The sequence below is a fragment of the Semicossyphus pulcher genome, unplaced genomic scaffold (assembly GCF_022749685.1).
Source record: "Semicossyphus pulcher isolate SPU_LCO1_2020_fin unplaced genomic scaffold, fSemPul1.0.p SCAF_19, whole genome shotgun sequence".
Lineage (NCBI taxonomy): Eukaryota > Metazoa > Chordata > Actinopteri > Labriformes > Labridae > Semicossyphus > Semicossyphus pulcher.
In genome coordinates, this window is record NW_027211692.1 from 15,501,674 (window position 1) to 15,524,881 (window position 23,208).

General features: G+C 46.2%; 1 protein-coding gene across 1 annotated transcript in view; it reads right to left on the minus strand.

Annotated features, from left to right (window-relative positions):
• Nucleotides 1-42: 42 nt before the first annotated feature.
• kmt2a (lysine (K)-specific methyltransferase 2A) overlaps nucleotides 43-23,208 on the minus strand; it is a 39,105-nt gene continuing 15,939 nt past the window's right edge. Inside the window, exons 6-34 of the mRNA XM_069669138.1 lie at nucleotides 22,470-23,173; nucleotides 21,544-21,617; nucleotides 21,184-21,420; nucleotides 20,927-21,073; nucleotides 19,185-19,283; nucleotides 18,777-18,897; nucleotides 18,566-18,679; nucleotides 18,136-18,320; nucleotides 17,832-18,008; nucleotides 17,465-17,575; nucleotides 17,110-17,183; nucleotides 14,784-14,998; nucleotides 14,608-14,702; nucleotides 14,388-14,525; nucleotides 14,144-14,302; nucleotides 13,851-13,962; nucleotides 13,204-13,282; nucleotides 12,886-13,043; nucleotides 12,651-12,797; nucleotides 9,903-12,534; nucleotides 7,194-9,806; nucleotides 7,022-7,090; nucleotides 6,713-6,939; nucleotides 6,326-6,400; nucleotides 6,034-6,208; nucleotides 5,714-5,821; nucleotides 5,495-5,575; nucleotides 4,834-4,963; nucleotides 43-4,611 (exon numbers count right to left, since the gene is read on the minus strand). Of these exons, the coding sequence (XP_069525239.1) occupies nucleotides 4,336-4,611; nucleotides 4,834-4,963; nucleotides 5,495-5,575; nucleotides 5,714-5,821; nucleotides 6,034-6,208; nucleotides 6,326-6,400; nucleotides 6,713-6,939; nucleotides 7,022-7,090; nucleotides 7,194-9,806; nucleotides 9,903-12,534; nucleotides 12,651-12,797; nucleotides 12,886-13,043; nucleotides 13,204-13,282; nucleotides 13,851-13,962; nucleotides 14,144-14,302; nucleotides 14,388-14,525; nucleotides 14,608-14,702; nucleotides 14,784-14,998; nucleotides 17,110-17,183; nucleotides 17,465-17,575; nucleotides 17,832-18,008; nucleotides 18,136-18,320; nucleotides 18,566-18,679; nucleotides 18,777-18,897; nucleotides 19,185-19,283; nucleotides 20,927-21,073; nucleotides 21,184-21,420; nucleotides 21,544-21,617; nucleotides 22,470-23,173 (9,532 nt within the window). The 3' untranslated portion in view covers nucleotides 43-4,335. The remainder of the gene's footprint in view (nucleotides 4,612-4,833; nucleotides 4,964-5,494; nucleotides 5,576-5,713; nucleotides 5,822-6,033; nucleotides 6,209-6,325; nucleotides 6,401-6,712; nucleotides 6,940-7,021; nucleotides 7,091-7,193; nucleotides 9,807-9,902; nucleotides 12,535-12,650; nucleotides 12,798-12,885; nucleotides 13,044-13,203; nucleotides 13,283-13,850; nucleotides 13,963-14,143; nucleotides 14,303-14,387; nucleotides 14,526-14,607; nucleotides 14,703-14,783; nucleotides 14,999-17,109; nucleotides 17,184-17,464; nucleotides 17,576-17,831; nucleotides 18,009-18,135; nucleotides 18,321-18,565; nucleotides 18,680-18,776; nucleotides 18,898-19,184; nucleotides 19,284-20,926; nucleotides 21,074-21,183; nucleotides 21,421-21,543; nucleotides 21,618-22,469; nucleotides 23,174-23,208) is intronic.

The window sequence follows — 23,208 nt, forward strand, 5'->3', positions numbered from 1 at the left end:
CTGCCTAATCAAACAGTAAAAGAGGCCAGAGGCAAAAAAGAGTAAAGGAGACATGTTTATTATTTAAACTATCACTTAAATAAAAAAGTGCATAGAAAATAAACATGATTAGAAACTTTTCTTTTTACACATATGTACAGCTTTGTTTCCTAATTATACATTCAACCAAGTAGTTTGTGGTTCATTTTTCACTGTGGTGGTTTTCCTTCATTTTGTTATTGTGTATTGAAAGAACACTGTTAAAACGGGAGAAAATATGACTGTTGAACTCACGGATACCGTTATTACAGAGAGCAGGAGGAATATTGATAAGACAAAGGTATATTCAAGGCATAAGACACAAGCCTGTTCATAATCCATGATCCCTCTTTTTTTGTACTTCCTTCCACCCGCTCCCTCTGTGACACGACATCCCATCCGAGGCCGATAACTTCTATACACAAGAAACAATTAGAAAATTACAAATACATGTGACGTACTCGTCCGACCTCTCCCAAACCTTGACTTGTAAAAGAACAATTCAGGGTGGATGTTGCACAAAATAAATAAATTAAATGTTTTCAACATCAGCATTATCTCAGCATTATGACTTTCTATAAAAACAGTACATGATAAGTACAACAAAAGCTTCGGAGGAGAGACAGAGGTGATCTGGGAGACATGAGAGGTGGGATCTTTCTGTTCAGTCTCCACAAACCAAACTCTTCATTTATAGCACATCAAGTAAGCCGTCGAAAAAGTCCCTGTTAAAACGTACAAAGAAAAAAACAGAAAAACATTCATTACAACAACCAGAGGGGGGTGGGGGGGGAACAGAAAACATAATGGCTGACCCCAAGAAAGTTCACAACCACATTAATACAGTTACATTTCTCATCACATAAGAACCGTTCCTTCCAGAAAGAAATGAAAAAGAAAAACTGCAGCGCTCCCTGCTGATGAAGGAGCGCTCACAGGCACGGCAAAATTGGAACTGGCTATTAATATACAAAAGAATGATGCACGTTAGTTTCATCTGATAGTACTGTAACACAAAACCATTATAGAGTACATTGAAACATTGCTATTAACCATTATAAATCTGCTGTTTTGCTACTGTAACTAAGTTTGTCTGTCCATTCCATATATTGTATAGATACTAAAGTACAAGAAATTGCTATGCATGTTTCCGTATAATATTGTTATGTATTTATACTATAATTACAGAGAATGACGGAGAAGGGCCACTGGTGTGGCGTGGTAAAATGAAGTCCAAAGAAACAACAGAGACCATTCCCTTATTATATATCAGAGAAATTAAAGAGTTATTGATCACTGAACCCTCTGACCCTCGTTAGAGGTGGATCTAGAGAAGTGAGAGTCGTAGACAGAGCCCTTTGCATCAGTAAGTGTTCTCACCAATGCTACCGTGAAGTATTGAGCTAACCCAGAACGAACCAGATGTCCTACAGACAGAAATGCCACCGCTGTTCACTGTTCTGTATTATTATTATTATCATCATTATTCCCAGTGCTGAAACTGCTGCTGCTGCCCAGTTTGAGGTCATACCAGAAGTTGACACAAGAACTGAAAACAAAATGTGGCTGACAAAGTGTCGTCATCATCACACGTCTGACGATGCGGAGGAGGAATATACATTCATTGTTGACCTTAGCAGCAGAACCCAGCGAGCCCATCGTAGGTGCAGCTGTGAAACCACACGGCCTGTCTGTCAGTTAACAAGAGGAGCCCTCGAGACCTGGTCTGGGGCCCGAAATGGAAAAGCACAGCCGAGGTTTGTTCACGCTGCACCTTCAGGAAGGAACGGACTGCTGGAGTGGTCCCTGCCTTCACTTTGTTGCAGACAAAGAAAGAGTCAAGTGCACTTTGCTAGAGCCTCTTCACGAGTCATCATGACCAATCCAAGTTGACCAAACTCAGTGTTTTTACGAGGGCCTCATGCACAAACTCTAAGTATCCTCCGTGACTATGTGTGCTTGTGGATTCAGCGTTGGAGTTGCATTATCTGTCTGGAGAAAGAGCTGAGTTTTCTAATGTCTACTCAGTGCCTGTGTCGACGCTTAAGTGCAAACCATGTGTGGTTTCAGTGTAGGAGTGACTTCTAACGGCCTTTAGGTGATAACAAAGTCAGCATGAACGGCAGACGACAATAAATTAATTCAAATGGGACAAAAGCAAATTAATTTAGTCACATAGTGGAACCAGTCAGTCTAAACAGTCGGTCCAGGACGTGAAGGCTTGTTATAGAGAAGATTCGTTTATAACTAAGGCAAACCACGAGGAGACTGAGTGAAAGAATAAAAAGTGAATTCCAAATGTTGGCGAGAAACTGAGGAGTTTCACCACAATGATGCACGTATGATGGATGCTGTTCGTAGCATTAAAATAAAGGCACCTCTTAATGATAAACCAGGTTTTCAGAGGGACAAACGGCTAAGAAGTGATGGGACTCTTGTTTGGTTTTGCCAATCGGCTGTCGATCGATTAGTGACGAGAATAACCGATTCGTTTTGATGCGGCCGCCCGGAGGCAGCCTGTAAGCAGACTCGATTCTTGGCTTGATGTGGTGTGGAGACAATAAGGCTGGAGAGAGGAGATATCTGCTATGGATCAACAATCTTAACTCTCTCAAGTGCATAATAATAGTTCACATGACTGCCATACTGCCAGCTAGAACTGGAACAATGAAAAGAAACCTGTCAGCTCTGACCAAATGGCCTGGGATAGATAAAAGAGCTACTGGTGGACTGAAGTAAAAGGGGACCAAGCCACAGACCAGTGTCAGTCTTTGGAATCAAAGAAAACATTCAGGCTACAAATTAAAAAAGAAACAAAAAGAAACTACAACAAAAAAAAAAACAACTTTAAAAAGGCAGCGGAATACAAAACATAGAGACCGAGCATTAGTGTTTGTAAACCTCTATTTCCTACAAAAATGGCAATAAAATAAATACGATTTTTTAAAAATATAAATACCATCATTAAGTGCTATTCACTAGTGAGTGCTTTTTAAGTCTTTTTGTAGAAAAATATACATTATTTACATTTGTTTTTTAAAAGCAAGCATGATATTTCCCTGTCCATAATAAAAAGACAGATAACAGACTTTAAAAGACTTAATACAAATAAAAAAAACATTTTCCATAGTAATGGTTATCACAACAGGCCAAGAGAAAAACAAGCTTTGTGAATATTCAATTCAAGGGCGAGACGTTTGGTTCTCTTTGATGCTGTCATTTGGAACGTGACTAAAAAGTCCAAGCTTATAACAATTACCAAAGACAAGTTTGATAATGACAACAGCATGCTCAAACACTGTGTGTGTCTGTCAGATCCACGGCTGTTACAGGATCACAGCTCCAAAAATCAATTACAAATATGTCTACTAAAGCACATCAGTAGGGTTCTCTAGTCCCTTGGCTGTCAGTCCACCAGAGTCTCTAGCTGCCTCGCTCTCTCAGGCCAGAGGCTGAATCCCATCAACAACACGTCTACATAGCTACCAAGCTGTCAGACTAAAAGTCAATTTAGGTGCAACGGCTGGTATCGACCTTAGATATCAACCTTTTACAAGAACGGCCACAAACAACCTTTTTTAAAACGACTCTTCATTTCTACCCCCTCTTGTCTCTGTGGCCACTGCGCCCCCTAGTGTTTCCACCTGCACAGCTCTTATCAGGCTGCTATACACAAGCAGCTTCTATTTACAGCCCAGTTAGGGGGAGGTTCCACCAAATCACAATGGCTCTGAAGGCATCAGGGCACATTCAGACAAAGAGATGTGCATCAAGAACAGCTGACACTGAGATAAAAAAAATTCTAACAAGGTTCTAATTTTTCTTCTTGTAAAATTACTCTTTCCAATCCCTTCAACAAATTGCACTTTGGTGTAAAACGGAACCAAGTTCTTTGATTTGTTTTTGTTCACATCTCAGCAATAGTGGACCAAAACATATTGTAGAAAGTTAAGGAGGATGGGCCAATGTAAAAAATGATGAAGGAGGAACTTTATGGCCTGAATGTAAATTAAAGTTCATATTGCAATGTTGTGAAGGCTCAAACCGTTTCGTAACACACCTCTGAAGGTGGAACTTCCCATGCCAAATGTAAATGAGACAAAAGGAGGCACAATATGTTGGAATTTTCTACAAATGGCCCCTCCTCCAAAAATGGTCTGTCCTGTATGTACAGTAGGACCCACGGCCGCTGTGTCTGCTGTGTTCTGCCAACACCAGCAGCAGAGACACGGACAGAGCTCGGGCCCTGTTGGCAGCTGTGCGAAAATCGCTGCTGCTCAACAGACTTGCAGTCCTCTTTGAATAAACATACAGGTGTCAGTTGAGGAACTTGCGACACTTCTTTGCACCGCAGTTGCAGGGCAGCTTGTTGCTGGCGTCCTCGATAGGGAACTTGTAGTCGTAGGTGAGCTCCTCTCTGCAGTAGATGCGGCGGGAGGCAAAGATGACGATGTGCTTCTGGCCGTCCACGGTGATGACCCGAGAGTAGCAGTTGGGCTCACAGGAGTGGTTGATGAAGCGGGCAGCGTTGCCGTGCACCGTGGCATCCACCACCTCGTAGTCATCGATGCGAAACATGTAACAACCAATCCCCTTTGAGGAAAGAACACACACAGATGGTATGTTATGCATTTTACACTCTCCGGCTTAGCTAGGACTGCAGACACATCAGACTGTTTCTCAAAATAGGTCTTTATAAACAAACTGCACCGCACAAGATGCTCCGTGTTGACAGCTATACCTCTCTGCTAGGCCTAGGAAAAGCATTTGGGCTGGCAGTATGAACAATGCCAAAGAAAAGTCCAAAGACCTCACCTTTCCATCATAGTATTTCTCCCGTTTGTCAGTGAGAACAGAGCGGATGACATTTCCAGAGTATTCGATGACCATCTCCCCGGCATCAATGGTTTTCTTGCAGAACAGACCTCGGCCATGAATGGGAGACCTGCAGAGAGGTAATGCACGGTAATGTGATTTAGGTCTGTGTTTGTTTTGAGCACCAACCTTTTTTATACCTTCAAGTTAAATCAAAACTTTTTTTTGTTTAAGGCGTTGAGCTGAAAATGTAATTTAAATCGATTACGGACAAGCACAGCAGTCGAATAAACTCAACGATAAAAAAGATCAAGGTACCTGTAAAGTCTCAGTGAGCAGGGGAATCCAGTGACTAAAGTACATAATCTAAGCCATGTGAAAATTATTATTTTTTTAAAGATTATTTTTGGGGCTTTTTTGCCTTTATTTATAGGACAGCTGAAGAGAGACTGGACACATGAGGAGCAGAGAGTGGGGGACAACATGTACCAAACGATTGACAGACTGGGAGCTGAACCTGCGACCAGTGCATCGAGGACTGTAGCCTCCATCCATCTACTGGGCGCCCACTGCACCAACCGAGCCAAACCAGCAGCCCAGCCATTTGCAAATTCTAATCATCCCAAATGATGTATATAAGATTGAGCACGACTGTTCTCACCTGTAGACTCCAACTGTTTCCTTAGAAGTGGACTTGAGTTGTTTGAATCTCACGGTCAGTGGCAGCTCCATGGAGGTACGCCTGCAACACCAGCATGAAAAAGAAATGTTCTTTTAATAATGATGAGATGTGCCTATCCTTTATTTATCCAAAGGGAAAAGTGTATAATGATCATATTTACTGTGAGAAAATATTGTGCTGATGTGTGATGTAACTAACCTGGCAGTCCTGAGCTGCCCTTCATCATCATCCTCTTCTTGTGGCCTGTACTCAGGAGGCTGCCGGTGTTTCGAGGCCAAGAAATTGAACATGTCAAAAACAGACCTCCTGGAGGGCAATCAGATGGAATAGACAGCCGTCAGAAACACAAACACACAGGGTCAAGTGTATTTTAAACATTTTCCAAAAAGGATTAAAGCTCACTAAGTCTGTAAGAAGGTTTTCGTCCAATTCAACATTATCCAAACAGGCACAAAATATCCTTGCATAGGCTAGGATAACAGACCCTGCAAATTAGTCTGTGTATGTCTCTTCCAAACCTGTGGTTGATCTCTGCCCGAGCCGATCCGTGGGGGTTGATAGGAGGTTCATCAGTTTCCTCTGGTTTGTGGAAGCGGAAACGGTAGCTCTGACAGTGTCTGGAGCCGTACAACTGCTCTAGTAGGAAGACCACTGCCTCATGGACGACTCCCAGCATCCTCAGACCATTCACACCTGGGAGGAGCAAAGAAACACATCCAGAGTTAATCATTTGTATTAATAATTTGTATTAACAAAGAGTAGGATACATTCTTGTTATATTGTTTTGGTGTTGTCAGAGTGATGCCTCACCTTCAAAGGAGAGCTCTTTAAGTCGAGCATTGGAGCGAGCTTCCTGAACCTTATCAGTCAGGGACTTCCAGGCCTCTGTAAAAAAACAGCCAGTTAGGAAGGGACAGCGCAGTGCTTAATGCTCAAACATCAACAGCACTTGTTATAATCTGTTCACCTTTACATAAATGCATTAAATAATTTATAAATGGAAATTTGCATGCAACTTTTTATGTGCATTGTTTCATATGCTGTTATTACGCTGATGAAGTCAGGAAATCTGGTGAATTTGCGCTAAAGATTTGTGTCAAAATACCCTAAATATTAATACAATATAAGACCTTTTCCAAAGACATATAGGGATAGAAATATAACAAATGTGGTATCTACAAGGTTGATTTCTCTCACCCTCAATACTCTCACAGCGTATGTGGAAGCCGTCATCGCTGCGGATTTCAAAGATGATGCCCTTCTTGGGTTTGCTATCCAAGCCGGTGTCCCTGCTGTTGCCGTCCTGGTCGGGTGGAGAAGCCACAGGAAGAGTCCCAGCTCCCCCTGCTGTAGATTGTTTGTCCTTTCCCACTACTTTCCCCGGTAAAACGGGACTTTCAGACATCTTCTTTTTACCAAGCATACTGTAAAAGAGAGGAGGTAAGCATTAGAGCTCTTCTATATGATCTATATGAAAACGGATACCTTACATAGATGACTGCATACCTCTTGTTTGCTGCCTTGTCTGCTGGCTTTCCTGTGTCCATGGGTTCAGGGAAGCTCAGCTCTTTGGAACTGCTTACAAAGGAGAATAGAGAGGATCAAAATGAGATATTTTACTTGTATTTTCCTAAAACAAACTTAGAAACACATCTCGAGAACAAATATACTGTCTCACCTTGGGTTCGAGTGGAGTCGTCCTGCAGGGTTGCTGTGATGCTCCTCCGCCTGAGAGGCCTTGAGCTTCTTCCCGCTGCTCGTGTCTGAACTCTGCCTGCTCCTCTTTGTTTTCTGTTTTCCCTTTTCTCCTCCCGAAACGGCAACTGATGTGGCCGAGTTAGGAGGCCTGTGTTCTGAGGATCTGGAAATGGGAGTTGTTCTACTGCTCTGGCAGTGTGCGGACGTTTGGGTGAACACACCAACAACACGTCCCTTGGCGGGGCTAAGCTGGGTGGCCGGGTTGGAGGCTACAGTAACGGTGGTGTTTGGACCGGGGTCCATCGCCTGCGCTCTGTTAACAGGCTGTGATTGATGCTGTATGTGGATTTTGCTGCCGTCTGTTTCTCCATGCTGGTTGACAGCCATGCTGATAGTCTGTTGGGAGGGCAGGACGCAGATGCTGCTGGCTATAGATGTCTGCACGGTGGAGCTGAGCTGTGACATCAGAGGAGCTCCCCCGGCTGACTGAAGGACCATCGGCTGATCAGACAGGCCCAAGCCATGTGGGCTAGCTTTAAACAGGAGGTTGCTAATTGGCCCTGTGATCTCTGTAGAGCTGAGGACAGGAGTGGAGAGAGACACTGATCCTGGTGCAAGAAGCCCAGCAGCACCACTAGGGGGCACAGAGACCACGTTCAGCACAGACTGACTGGGGTTGAGACCAGAGACTGTGCAGGGTAGCAGGTGAGTGGAGGAATCGTGAGCCAGGATACCAGACTGGGCTGTACCTGAGATCCTCTGCTGAAGGAGAGTCGTTGGATCCAAATACATGACCCCGCCTGATTTGGGTCTCTTGATAATATTTGGGACCTTTCGCTGAGAAGTGGAGAACTCCACCAGGCTGCCAGGCTGGCCGGGGATGCTGGCAGTAATCTGAGGGGAAGACAGGTTGATGAGGGTCATGTTGGGGGGCGGGACTTCAGAGGGAGCCAGAGTAGGCTGGCTACGGGAGCGGGCCAGCTTTTTGCTCTTTCTAGGCTGAAGACGAGAGATGGGCCTCTTCTTGCCGTGAGCGGAGGCGAGTACGGCCGGGGAGGAGGTGAGGGAGGAGGGACTGGACACTATGGCGACGCTGTGACCCAGCTCGCGTGGTCGACCGGCTTCTGAGACCAGAATCTGGGACTGATCGTGGGGCTGAGAGGGCAGCCCGATGAGAAGCCCTGAGGTGGTGCTGGGGATGCCTGTCTGGAAGCCGGCCTGTGTGGCTCCTGTAAAGGTGTGAATCTGAGAATGGTGAGGCATGGTGCCCAGGACTTTACCACCAGCAGGAAATATGGGCTGGGCTGTGGATAAACCCGTGTTCAGCCCTGTGGTGAGCGTCATGGAGCTCAGCACAGCTGGAGAGCCGGCATCCATCACTCCTGCCGCACTAATTTTTTGCGTGACACCATTTGGGACGGTCTGGAGAACATAAAGAGGCTGAAACTGCTGGTTGACCACGATGAGCTTGTCCGGCCCTGGTTTGATGACTGCAGGACTTGAAACCTGCGTCTGGGATTGTCCTGGAGCTGGAACCGGACTGGGGCTGCCTGCTGCTGACGCGGGGAGGTACTTCTGACCCTGAAGGGGCAAGGAGGGAGAACTTGGCAAACCGGGGGTACCAGAACTCCTCGGGACATCCTGGTTACTCTGAGGTTCAACCACCTGGCCGATGGCAGGGCTGGGGATAAACTGCTCAGGGGTCATGTGACCTTCTGTGACCTGTGAATCCCTGTTTCCCAAAGTACTAGCATCGTGCTGGTTCTCTGATGGTGACACGCCCGGCCCTGCTCTTTTCTTGTCCCCACTCTTTTCGGGGTCAGAGGTTAAGCCCAGCATGGTGCGGTCTGAGGTATCTGAGATAAGACTCCCAGCAGCATTGTGGTTCTGACTGGCGCTGACAGTCGGGCTGCGTGTGGTTAGGACAGAGAGATCAGACGGCAGCTCTAGAGGAAGATACGGCTCCTCAACCGATATGGAGCTATTCACACTACTTTCCACCACACCTCCGCTCTCAGCGCTGGGCAGCGGCTGTGAGAAGTCATCAAACAGAATGTCTTTCGGCCTGTTGACATCCACTCCAACATAACCCTCATCCAGCAGCAGCTCCGAGGACGACGGCTCAGACTGCTGACCCAAAGCCTGCATCGACATGGAAGGCGTGTTGAGGACAAACTCCATGATGTCCGAGGGCAAAATGTTCCCACAGTCGTCACTGTTGTTGTTGTCAGAGTCTGATTTAAGCAGGTCTGTGCTGAGGGACAGCTGGGCTTCCAGAGGATCCTGACCCTGAGTCTGCGGCTGGGACTTGACTCCGCCTCCTAGAGGAAGACAGTTTTCTTTCTGGTTCTTTCTGCCCTCTCGCGTGTTCCCGCTCACTGCCCCGCCGCTGTTGTCGGCTTCCTTGCTCGCGTCGTGGGAGTCATGTTTCTCTGTGTGCCTCTCTCTGCCCCGTCTCTTCGGCGTGCTCTTATGAGGGGTGGAGGAGGAGGTGGCTGTGGTGGTTGTGGTGCTGGTGGTGCAGATGCTGGTATCGCTCTCTGAGCCGTCGTCGACGCCATCGAGCTGGCCGATATGCTGCTTGCCTAAAGTCCTGTTTAGCAAAGCAAAACAAAGTAATTAATTATTAAAGACAACAGAAAACAGCCACAAATATATGTATTCTTGCTAAATAACAGTGTTTACTTACAAAGCACTCAGCATGTCCTCTTCAGCTTTCCCCTGAGCTCTCTGTTGTTGCTGCTCCTCATCTTTTAGGAAGCGCTGAAGCTGGGACCCCCTTCCCAGACACTGATCTATCCCCTCTATAGACGGTAGGCCCTCACCAGGGTTAATGATTGTTCGGGTGAAGTTGTAGTAGTAAGGGTCTTTACCCCTCTGTTTCATTACGCTGTCATCATCCTCTCCACTGTCCCCTGATGATGAGGAAGTGCTCATGTCATCTGCTCCGTCCACCTGCCCTTCAGCCGACTTCTTCCGACCACCCGCCCTCCTCTTCACCATGGCCCCGGCTGCGTCCCCGCTGCTGTAGAAGGGAAGGTCCTCCTCGCCATACGAGCGAACCCCATAGAAAGGCGTGAGGCCGAAAAACATGTTGGAGCGCGCGCGGGCACTGCGTCGAGGATAGCGCCGCTTAGCCGACCCCGATCCGTCACTGTCGTCCTCGTGGTGTTTATCATCCAAACCTCTGTCGTGGTCGTCTTCCGGGCCGTCGCCCTCGTCTTCTGTGCCTTGAGCGAGGAGGCTGTGGTGGTCTCGGAGCTCGCCGCGCGAACACTCCTTGGGCAAATCGTCTTCTTCCGTCTGAGTCTGGGTGTCGGATTCGGAGCTGTCGCTACTGCTGGCAGAGGGGGAGGAAAAGAGAGCGGAGCGGGCAGAGCGACGGGTCTCCTGGCCGGCAGGAGAGACAGTGCAGGTAGTGGTGGTGGGGCAGGAGGAAGAAATGCCACCGACAGTGCTGGTCCCATTAGGGTCAGTTTTGATATCAGGCTTATGTGGAGTTACAGCAGGGGGTTTAGCAGATCTCTTTTTCTCTCTGGGCAGCTGGTTACTTGTTGGTTTGGTGTGAGACTGGGAGGTCTTCACTCCTTTCTCTGGAGCTAAACCAGCCTGCTGCAGCTGCTCTAAGTTATCCCTGCTGGAGCTGTTCCTCTTTTCAGGACAGGAGTAGTTTTCTCTGCTCTTTGAGGACGACCTGTCCCCTCCCTGGTTCTCCTGCTTCTCCCCCTGAGCCTTCCCATGGGCTTTGGTGCTGTTTCCGAGCACTGGAGCTTTGCTGTTGCTGCTGTTATGAGAGCTGGGGTTTGTCGCGTGCGTGTTGGAGCTGGCGGTAGCTTTCGTATTATTGTTGAGAAGTGGGATTTTGTTGGTGCTGTTGCTGTTTTGGAGACTTTTCTCTCTCTCACGGTCTTTGGACGCCTCTCTGCTGCCTGCCGTCTTTACTTTGGGGTGTTTGTCTTTGGCAGCTGAGGCTGCAGCTGGGGAGGCCAGGTGCATGGAGCCTCGCTTGACAACATCATCTTCTGCTGGTGTCCTTGACGGCCACAGAGGCTTCAGAGCTGCTGCTGTGGCTGGACCTGATGAGTAATCATTTGATTTACGTGCATTTGACTTTTGAAATGATGACTGCGGGGAGCCAGATTTCCCAATGCCGTAGTCCTTATGGAGTGAAGCTGGCGTTATGTTTCCAGTGCCACTACTACTCTCCTTCCCTGAGCTGGGCTTGTCCTTAGACTGGATCATGTTGGAAGTGGGGGCGGACCTGTGACGAGGCTGTGAAACATCCTGCTCTTTGCCTCCGTGTTTCCCTTGCTTGTCTGCTTGCTTGTTACTGCCACCTCTCTGCTGAGCTGTGAGAACAGCGGTGCCCACAGGAGGGGAGGACTGACCTGAGCCTGCAGGTGCCAGTCTGGGGCTCTTGCTGTCGCCTCCAGCCTGTTTGGACTGACTTCCAGGGTTGCTCTCCTTCCCTGAGCCAGAGTCTTTGTTTTTCTCTGTGCTTCTATAAGTGGAATCTCTCGAGGGAGGTCTGCTCCTGTCAGAGTCTCTGCTGGACAGTCTGTCTTTACTTTGACCTGAGTCTTTTCCTGTTTCCCTGCTATGTTGCCTCTGCTTTTCAGAGTCTCTTACACTTGCATCTCGACTGAGTGGCCGAGCTTTTTCGATTTCCTTAGAGTAAGATTTGTTTTTATCTGTTTCTCTATTGCTTGACTCTCTGCTTGCGTGTCTCCCCCTCTCAGAGTCTCTGTTTGCTTGCCTCCCCTTTTCTGAATCTCTTAAAGGATCCCTGCTGAGAGCTCTTCCTCTCTCAGACTCTCTCAGACCTGAGTCTTTACTAGACGGCCTCCTCTTTTCTGGCTCTTTGGCTGCTATTACGTCTTTGTCAGAGTCTTTTTGCCCAAGTTCTCTGGATGATCGGTTCCTGTCAGACTCCTTAGAAGCCTGGTTTTGACTCAAGACTCTCCCCCTGTCCGCATCTCTCGACCCCTGATCCCTGGATGGGTGCGATCTGTTTCTGTCTGAGGAGAACACTCTGCCTCTTTCCACATCTCTCTGGACTGGACTCTTTGCTGAGTCTTTGCTGAGGTGTTTGGACCTTTCAGGGTCTCTGGCAGGGGAGGGGATGAGGGGCGGGGGTGAGGTAAGGGGTCGTGATGAAATCTGTGGTGGAGAGGTTACCCTTCTCTGTCTGTTCAGCTGGTGGGGAGGCGGAGAGAGAGAAGGGGAGCTGTGGCGACGGGAGTCAATATTCCGCATCCCGGGGATCACCAGGGAGTCTCCGACAGTCACAATCTCATGGCTCTGGGGCTGAGAGGTTCCTCCTATGAAAGAAAACACAGAAACTGAAGCAGAGACTACTTCACGGAAAGCCTGGACTGTGAGACAAATATGAAAAGCATCTGTAATTTCAAAATAAAAAAGGAGTACATATTCTTACCTGGAGAAGGCATGGGCCTGGGGCCTAGTGAGCGCTGACAGGGGGGGTAGCTGGGGTGTCTGTTCCTGGTGTAAACCCTGAGCTTGGGGGTGTTGGCGGGGGAAAGAGTGTCAGAGCGCCTTGGGGATTCAAATGGATCAGGAAAGTCTAAAATACAAAAAAAGGAGACATTTAGTTTAACACATTGTAGACCTCAATATAGCACACACACTGCCACAATAACAGTCTAACTTACCTGCAAAAGGAGGGCTGTGTGCTATGGTGCGATTCTCCTCAGGAGCCATCATGTTCTTTAGGTCAGACTCCACCACTGGAGGGTGACAAACCAGGATCCTACAGGTGTACACACAACGCTTCCGAGCGTCTAAAGTACTCCAGTACATCCTGGAACACCTGGAGAGAAGAGAATTCATTTAGTTCGACTCAAATAACCTGACGTTTTCAATTTCCTCCAGCAGTTAGATCTGCTTTAATTCAGGAGACACTAATAGAGGTGCTTAAAATAGCAAGAGAAGACTTTCTGATGAATGAAAAAGTACATAAAAAAACGTACTGGTATCCGACAGGGAAGAGTTTGCGTTTGCAGTCTGAGAGTTCAGTCAGTATCCCCAAACAATCGATGGTCATGGAGCCTGCAATGAGTCAGCATTAGAGAGACACTGAGAACAACTTGTAAATGAATGTTTATCCATCATTATACAACTGTTAGTTCCGACCAAGTAATCTGATTGGATAAGAGGTAATCCATAAGTGGCGATGTGGAGAACAACATCACTGGGACGTTTTACTCTGTGTATCACTCCACCTCAGCCAGGTGTTCTGAATACAGTTAATTAACATCACAGCAGACCGTGTATATCTACACTGATCAAGCTGGTACCTCTGAATCACACAGCAGACTCTTATTTTACTGGTTGACGATGAATTAAAATGAAAAGTACATGATATAAAACAGCTGATCTGTGGTAACCTCTAGACACAGAGTGCAGGAGAATGTTTGTGTTGCTTGGCAACAAAAGTCCAGTGTCAGTTAGTTGTGGAACTAGTTCGGTTTATGGAACCGCTTGTATAACTGTTGTATAAAAGCAATATCACACTCGAGGTTGTGCTGCTATCATCCAGCTGTGATCATATGCGGCAGCACGAACAGCACAACCTCGAGTGTGATATTGCATAAACATTTACCGGGACTGAACCCACCTATCATCATGTGAACATTTTCAGGCTCCAGTCCTGCCAGCCACTTCCTCCTCAGACTTATTCCTTCAAGGTCCACCAGGATCCTGCGAGTCACCTCAAACCCAGACACCACCTAGAGAAAGAAATATGAAAAAAATAGGGAAGGTAAGGACAAAAATAAGAACATAAAGTTCTGCCTGGTTCATCTTTAAAAGACATTTACAGATGTACCAAGCTCCAAAACCTTGAATCACCTTCTTAAGCTGCTGTCTATATTTGATTATGCAGTAAATAATATAATAATATTTTCTTACTTCTCCTTTAATGAGGTCCCGGTGCTTTGGACAATAGACTTTCTTGTCCTCGAGGAAGACGCAGTGGCACTGGCGGGCGCACATGAAGTGGTAGTTGCTGGTGCAAGAGGTGAGGCCGCAGCCAACTGTGGCCCCTGGCTTCTGACACTTCTCACAGTGCTGAACACAACAGGTTTGAATTACTGTCTAATGAAAAACACTGAAAAATAGAGTGTGAACTTGATGATTGGACAAAGCGTCTTACCAGCTGTTTTCCCCTGAGAACAGCCATGTGAACATTCTTCAGAGAGCCGTCATCGTCCTCAAAAACCTCTGCAGACCACAGGGCACAGTTCACATGCGTCCACTCGTTCTGACCGATGTACAGCAGCCTGCCTCCCTCCTGCAACAAACAGGCATGTTACATGTAACACAAAGACTTTTTTAATGTGTGTTAAAGAGAGTTCGAGCAGATTCTGACTCACGTTTGTGTTCTCGTCTCCATACTTGAGACACAGAACGCATTGCCTGTTGTCGCTGATGCCTGGTGGAGGAGGGAGCTCCGGGCTGTCTTCACGATCTGAAGAAAGGATGAGTTTGAATTTAGAAGAAAACATGCAACACGGTGTGCATCTGTGCATGCATTTACAGATTGCCTTACCAGGTAGGAGCGGAGGTGGTGGGGGTAGAGAGAGTGGGAGAGGAGGAGGGGAGGTTGGAGAATCTGGTTCGCCGGGGGTTTTGGGGCGGGGGGCTGGGATGATCTTCTTCATGAGGTGGGGGTGCTCAGCACGGGAGAGCTCCTGTCTCTCCTGCCACTGGGCGTAGTTGTGGTCTAGGGATGGAGGCAGCACAGCGTTCGGGAGGAGCACGCTGCTGGGGAAAAACATCATACACAGAGAAGATTAGATGAAACATGTAGCTGTCAATTATTCAGATTATGTGCAATTGTTATGAGCATCTCAAGATTATTCACCAAAATCATGAGTAGTAAGTGTCACCAGTAACGAATCATCAAATTCAAAGAGCTTCCCGAGATATGTTCAGCCAAGTGAAGTCAGACTGGATAATTGGTGTGATGTAAAGCCTCCTTAATAAGCCATCAGAGGCATCTTAACAGGCATCCAGCCCATAATGGCCACAGGATCAACTGGATGGATCATCGGTTTTCCTGGACCGAACCTCTGATACATAACGCAACAGACCAAACTGACAACTCAACCACAATTGGACCACAAATATGTATCAGAGAGCCTTCAAGTGAAATGTGACACTGTTACGGTTTGCCTCCCACAGTGCCTGGAGAATACGCAGACTGAATGGTCTGGGAAAGCTGAGAGCTAAATATAAGTGAGCGAGTGGCTAGGAGAGTGTGAATGAGTGTGTGTGGAGGAAAATAACTTCAATATGCAGAGCAGAGAAAAATACGATCATGGTGACACACTTATCTACCAATTCCTTCAGTTGTTAAAAGTCTTTGATTGTTAATGTGATGGCAGGAGTTGAAGTTGAATATGTCGACCGATCAAAAAGATGAAGTAGCTGGAATATAAAATCCTGTGTTGCCCCTTGGCTGTCATTTCCGTGTATTTTACTCAGAGGCTGTTTGACAGTCAGCCCACACATTTTCTAAATATTAGTTCACTGCTTTCTGTCTCCCTCAGATGATGGTGCAGCATCTCCCAGAGTAACCACATGTTACTCCTCTTTTCAATAATTATAGACCTTAACTTCTTTGAAAACTGCAGGACTTCTCCAACATCTTTGAGCGGGTTCACGTTACAGGAGTATTCATTTCAACTTTTCTTCTCTGTAATTACAAACATAACTTTCACTGCAAGTTTAGAAAAAAGCGACACATCCCAGGCTGCAGGGTGATTAAGATTGAGAGCGCTGCCTGCAAGGGGACACTGCTTAAATATCGATTGTAAAATTCTTTCTTACTTGCTCGAGCTGCATTTAACTTCCTGTCCGGTAGTGTTGCCTGATTTTATGGCTGTACTTTCAAACATTTTGGATTACAATAAAGCTGTTATGCAACCTCATAAATCACATAATTTTCCTTTGTTAAAAAAAGAAAATCCAGTAATTGCATCAGAACTTTGTATAAAGTACATTTAGGTGAACGCTTACGTAGTTTAATAAGGGCTCAGAAAAGTTTAGGATACTGGAGACATCAGCTGGGCGTATGCCTGAGTGTAACGTTACGTCCGGCCTGGAGCTGAAAGTTACGTCAGACTTCAAATGACGCCCTGTGCACCAGTTAGACTTAAGCCCAGTTTGTGTTGCACTGGGGTGAATCTTCTACACCTCGGATGGAGCAGGTGTAAGTTTTATAAAGTCAGACTTAAATCCAAAGTAAAAGAAACTCTAAAAGTAACGGTCACAAAACTCAAAAGTAAAACACAACAGTAGTGCGTCTTGTTGTTTTACAGGATGATAAATTAAACAGCATTAAAACCAACCTACTGGAAATCTACTCGGAAAGTGAGCTAATAGAAATGTTTCGTTTTGGCAGGCAAGTCCTGTTTGAACTAATTGAATCGCTCTCCCCTCAGCTGCAGCATGTGTCGGACAGAAATGCGGCGCTGTCCCCGCACTGCAGGTGTTGATTGATGCCAACGGGGCCTTTCAAAACACAGCGGGCCTGCATTTCTCTAGCTGTGAAATACATTTTTCTTTACTTTTGTTATCCACATGTTGTTTAAAAAGTTTGATGGGAGAAGCTAGCGAGTGGAGAAGTGTGTTGCTTGGCAACATTCAGAGTGTTCAAATGGATGCGCATCATAAGACCGAGCACAGCTACGACAGTTATCAGTTTGCCTTGGTGCACCCGGATTGGTGTAAATTCGAATCAAGAAGTTGGTCGTAGCTAAGTTAAAGAGAAAATAACTATTTTTTTTACGCCCAGCTGGCGCACTCCGCTCTTGTACACTGAATAGTCATGAGGTGCAGCCTCTTGTACTGACTGTGTAATAGACACTCACTTGGCTGAGACGTTTTGCCTTTCCCAGAACCTGGACTCTTTCACTTTGAACCACGGGAAGATTCGGTCCATTTGCTGAAACACAAAACAATTAATGACGTTAGAAAACCAGCTTTTTAAAGAACGTCCAATGACCCTCATTTTGGGGCAACATGTTGATTAATGAAACTGTACAGAAACAGAAGCTTTTTTGAGCTACTGGTTAAAGAAAGAGATGATAAAAGAGTAGAACTGAGGGCATGAAAGAGCCGAGGCATCCTAACCTAAAAACAAGATTTACACCTAGAAACAAGCTTTCAAAGTGAGTGGTAGGTAAAACTTAAGCTCATGATCCAGAGCTGATTTGAGGTTCTTACCCGAATAAAGAAAGACTTGACCATGCTGTTGGCTTTCCTGCTCTCAGGCTGGCCACCGTCACTGTTTATGGCCGTCTGAACGATCCGCACGATGTCATCACTAAACTCCAGCTAAGAGAGAAGACAATAGGAGACACACACATGCAGAGGAATTATAATTACAGTGAATGACGCTATGACACGTAAAATATGGAAAGTTAAAACAAAGAATGTATTACAGCTGTGTTCTTTGAAATATAGTTTGGGTGGCATCTGAATCAACGCTCATCATTCAGACCATGCAGGCAAACAGACAAAAGGATGACGCATCCCTCACTTGGTCTATTGAAACTGCCCCAGGTTCAGTTTGTTTGTTTGACACACATACCACTGAATTGTAGCGGCCTTGATCCATCTTTTTCTCAACTGACTCAAGGTCTGGGGGGGAGTCACTGGGAGGTGTGGGGGTGACTTCTGTCAGGACTGGGGGATCTGGGCCCTCTGGGGAACGACGGGATGGAAGACTCTCCTCTGTCTCTGGATTCAGCTCTGGAGGCTTCACCGCCTGCAACCAAAGCCAGAGAGTTACACAAGCTGCAACAACTGTTTGTAACTGATCATTTGTATTCACGAGCAGCACCATAATATGGTAAGGTATAACTTAACTAAGCAGCAACATTAGCGTGTCTAACCTGTCTGTAGCGTAGCAGGTGTGAGGATGTGCGCGAGTTGAGCAGTGCAGTAAGGACGTGGCGAACGCAGCCCTGAAGCTCCCTCTCCAGCGCCGTCCTCCACTCGGCCGGATGCCGTTCGGTACATTTGGTACACGTGTAGGCAACGCTCTCCGGCAGCTTTGATAGCAGCTCGTACATTTCATCTGCATGACAGGCGAAAGATGACAGGTCATTATTGCTCCCATTATTAGGTTTTTTCAGCCTCTCATCAACATGACAGTGCGTACAGGAGAGCCTGTCAGTCAGACACACAGACACTGACAACTGACAAGACAAATGAATTCCAACAAGTGCTGATAGTACTGGATACAATGCTCCGCTGGTGGAGAACATACAGTTAGCTTGTGCTTAAAAGGATCTTATACCTGGCTTTATAGGGCCTACTGACCTGTCAGATTCTCACACTTTGCATGAACCCAGTGGTTGCAACGGCCACACTCCATCATCTTGCTGTCGTAGTCATCATCATCGTAGCACTTATCGCACAGTGGGCAGAAATTTCCTGAGAGAGGGGAAGGTAACAGGAGAGTTTATTGTCAAGGAGTGCTTTAACATAATCTCCAAAAGAACATCCAGGGCTCCACACGCCTCTCACTTACCTTTTGCAAAGAGTTTGGCACAGTCATGACACATGGAGAAGTCATGTGACCACTGGGCATCCCAGGACTTCCCAGGTTTAGTGGCTCCACAACTCTTACAGCGCACACACTTGGTGCAAACCTGACAATAAAAACAAAACACATAAACAAGGTGGCGACTACATGACAGAAGCTTGCAAGCAGTTGTGCAAAGAGTCAGAAAGGTGTAAAAGTAGGTGAATGTTTTTATAGACGTTGACTGCGAGAGGGTCCCGTGATTGAAAGCGACACAAAGGTGAGAAGCAGGAGAAATGTGTGAACAAAATGTGCAAGAGTGATGCTAATGTTTGGTCAGACGCAGGTGGATCTGTGACAGTTACACAAAGGTGAGAGGTTGGAGTGTAAAGGGAGAGTGGAGCGTATCCTTACCCAGACTCTCTTCTTCTTGGTGGGTCTGGTCGGGTGGTTGGGACCCAGGCACTCCGGGTGATAGCTGTTACGGCACTTATCGCACTCTAGCAGCTGCTGCTACAGTGACAAGAGCCGAGAAGAAAAGTAAGACAATTTAAATATCTAATGAGCCAGAAAAAAAGACATAATCCTGCAAACAACACGGCTCTGTTTACAAGAAATTAGATTTAGAATTATAGAGACGGACTTTATTGATAGGGGGCCTCACTGACGGATCAGTATGAAAAGCTTGAAAAGTTGTTGGCAGAGTTTGTAGACAGCTACTGAAGCAGTGTTCATTTCGTTGAATGATGGAAAATGTTCGTCAACTTTTTTCCATGACAAGGAAGAGACGTTGATGAGCAAAAAATAGATCTTTTTATAATAAAAACTCTGAAGACAGACACGTATATTTTATTTTCATTAACGAGACGAGATGGGACTAAAATATTAGTGGTGGGCTGTCGGATATACAAAACGCATATCTTCCCCCCACTATGCGTCTAATCTGTCAAAATACAAGCAATTCATTCCTGTAACTGGGAAACCTGGTTGGAGATAACAGGTATCGCGAAGGTGGTTGTTAACACAGGCGTTCTGCTTCAGGCTCTGTGCGTGCTCACAGAAAAAGAGGCCTTTTACTGTTTGAGAAGTGATGTGATGTGAAATGAAAAGCGGTGATGTAAGTAGATCTAAACTTTAGATGCTGTGTCTTCATCTTTTATTTACTATATGGTTGATCTGCTGAAATCTAAAGTGTTACTTTTACCTGAAGCAAACCGGTAAAAACAAGAAGACGGAGTGTGTACTGAAGTGATATCTGCTGTCGAGTTTGACCTGTGGCTTTGGGACAACACACACTCAGATATCCTGCAGAACTTCTGTTTTACCATTCGCAAATCAAAAGCCAAAAGTGAATACAGAAGAGAAACGAGAAAAGACGATTTCATGAGACTTCCACTCTGTCTGTTTTCTGTATTAATGGTTGCAGCACATTAAAGGTAACCTGTGCCGTTTTATTAGAGCTATGAAAGACAGGAAAAGACTCCTAGCATGTAAACCCAGCAGGCTTCAAACTTTGAAGAGAAATCTGCCTTGTGAATATATTTTAGGAAGGATATGAACAGAACGTGTTTATTCGACCTCGAGGAAACAGATTATGTGAACAGAATTTCGGTGATCAAACCTGTCTGTAAACAGAAACGGAGAAAGACTGAGATATGATGTACCAGCTGCAGTTTGATATTCAAGTAGCCTCACTAGGAGCTGATATTTCAGGCTCTCAAGGCCATGTACTGAATCAGAGTGCCAGAGACCTGCTGCTGTTGAGACAGTCCTTTAGTCGGAGATATAGGAGTCCAAGTAATAAATGACTTGCAACTATTTTTTATGACTGGCAGCAAAAAAGTCTATAAAACTGAATAACATGTGCCAACAGGACACAACAATAACAGTCTTTTTAATGTAGCTGCATAAACAAAATATGCATAATTCTAAACTGACAGCCATTCAGGCCTCACAACATGCACATTTTACACAGGACTTGAGTTAAATAATAAAATCATGGCAGAAATCCAAGAAGCTGATTAAGTGCTGTCTTCTGGCAAAGCTAGCAAGCGTCTCTCAAAGGAAGATTCTCCAGCCTTTACACACTGTCACTCCACACTAAGCATCTTTTGTGTCCAGCTTTAAAACGAACAGAGCCAGACTGAATGGCTTACTTTAGTTTTCTGATGCTGGCGTCCACAGGCCTGGCAGAATCGGCATCTTCGACAACACCAATTCTCAAACTGCTCCTGGAGAGGGCGCTCCGACTCCCCCAGGCAAAAGAGATGGAAGGGTTCACAGCACACCTGGCAGAAGACGAACTGTAGGTAGACGGAGAGCGAGACAAACAACACAGACAAGGCAAGGACAGTTAGCGTACAGCGAGGACATTTAAAAGCAGCATTTTCAACACGTCGATCAGCAAACGTACCTCAACGTTTCCACTGCTTGCACATAAGAAGCAGAGCACCTTGGGTGTGACAGGCACAGAGGTGAGCAGGCTGAGGCCGCCAGCCTCCCACACCTTCTCAACATCATGGTCCCTTTTGAAATCCACTCTGATACGATGCACTCCGTCGCAGGGCGCTCTGGACTTCGTCTGGCCCCTAGTCGAGGGAGTGCTCAGCCAGTTTAAAGTACTGCTGCTGGGGGGTTTAGTGGTCAGCGGCTGCTCCATTTCAGAAGAGGAGAAGAGTATTAGGATCAACGCTGCATGTACAGTGAGCTTACGAAGTTTTGATTAAACAATAAAAAGCAATTTGATAAAACTCAACACAGTGAGACTTCTTACTTTGTCTTTTGCTCTCTGTTTGGGAGATTGAGGAACAGAGCGAGAAGTTGGCTTCATCAACTGTTTGGAGTCAACTGCAAAAGAGAAAGAGGGTGAAACGTTTGACCAAGAACGGAGGTAGACATAAAAATATATCATTTTTTCTTTACACATGTTCCCTCTATGCAGCATAGTTAGTCATCACAATGTGAAATACAATGTTACGCTGATGACACCCAATTATACATCTCCTTTTTGCCACACAATTATAAGTCTTCAAATGATCTTTGCACCTGTTTCACATTTCTACGATCTTTCACTGCCTTTCTTGTTTTTAAGGCTGCACGATAAATCATGTAACAATTGCAAAAGGACGTTCGATAGTGAAAGTGCTCGGTGCAAAACGAGAACTGCGAAAAATTACTTCTGATATCACACTAGTGCATCTCTTCATCAGAGCTCAGAGTGAACGGACCACTGTGCAGCAGAGTCTGTGTTTCACCTGCCTTAAAACTGTAAACAAGCATGCGACGCTGCAGCCGTCACAGATCATGTCGACCGGATGATCGAGGCAGGCGCTCCTTTGCGCGAGGTGCCTTTTAAGTGAGTGTATTCCCATCCCATGTGTTATCAGAGGCACCTCGTCCCGGAGCGTGTTAACGCTGTGGCCTCACAGACAGTTCATGGAGTGTTTACTTGCGCGGCTTCACCTGCAGCGCACACATGACGTGAGGTTGCGTGCGCGGAGAGGAAGTAGGATTATGGTGAGCTTTTGTTTCAAAAAGTTACTGTCACTGGGCTGATCATGCTGATTAAACATACGTCTGATCAGACATACCGTATTAGTAGTAACGCAAGTCCGTTTGTATTTATTTCATAAGGGTCTTGGTGTTTTTTGTTGTTTTCTATGTATAAAAACTTAAATACAACAAGTCAAAGCTCTTTACCTGTATCTGAAAGTGTTGTGGTTGAGCTTTGCTGTTGCGATGAGTGCTGCTGGGGCTTCTTCTTGGGTTCGCTCAGAGGAATCTTGGGTGAAGCATCCTTTTTTGAAGGTGCCTGACTCGTAAGAGGCCGTTGCTGCTGTTGTAATGGTTGATGAGATTGCGTCGACTGGGAGGGGGAATTCTGGGCCGAAGATGAGGGAGAGGAGGATGACGAGGATGAAGAAGACGATGAAGTGGAAGAGGATGAAGAGGACGAGGAGGAGGAGGAGGATGTGGGTACAGACTGCTGTGGTTTGTGTGCCTTCTTGCTGGTGACACTGCTCGAAAGAGAGAGCTGTTTGGTGTCTGGTGTAGGAGCTGGAGACTGGGAGGGTGCTGCGACTGTGCTGGACGCCTGGGGGGGTTCGACCGGAGAAGGGGACGATGCGAGGGCTGGAGACGACTGCTTTGACGATGGCTGCTGCTGTCTTGACTTCTCCTCGACCAACTTCAGTGGTGGAGTCTCACTCTTTTTGCGGGGAGGCTCCTCCTTCGGTGGTGCAGGAGAGGCTTTAGGGCCACACTCTGCGGTTGGTCCTTTTACCGGATTGAGACCCTCCTTCTTCTCAGACAACTTGTTCTTTTTCTTTTCTTTCTTGCCTTTGCCTTGCTTCTGTAGAAACATCTTTGAGGGCATCCACTGCAGATTCTGACACTTCCTCATCCTGTAAGAGAGGGAGAGTGACATGAACAACATTAA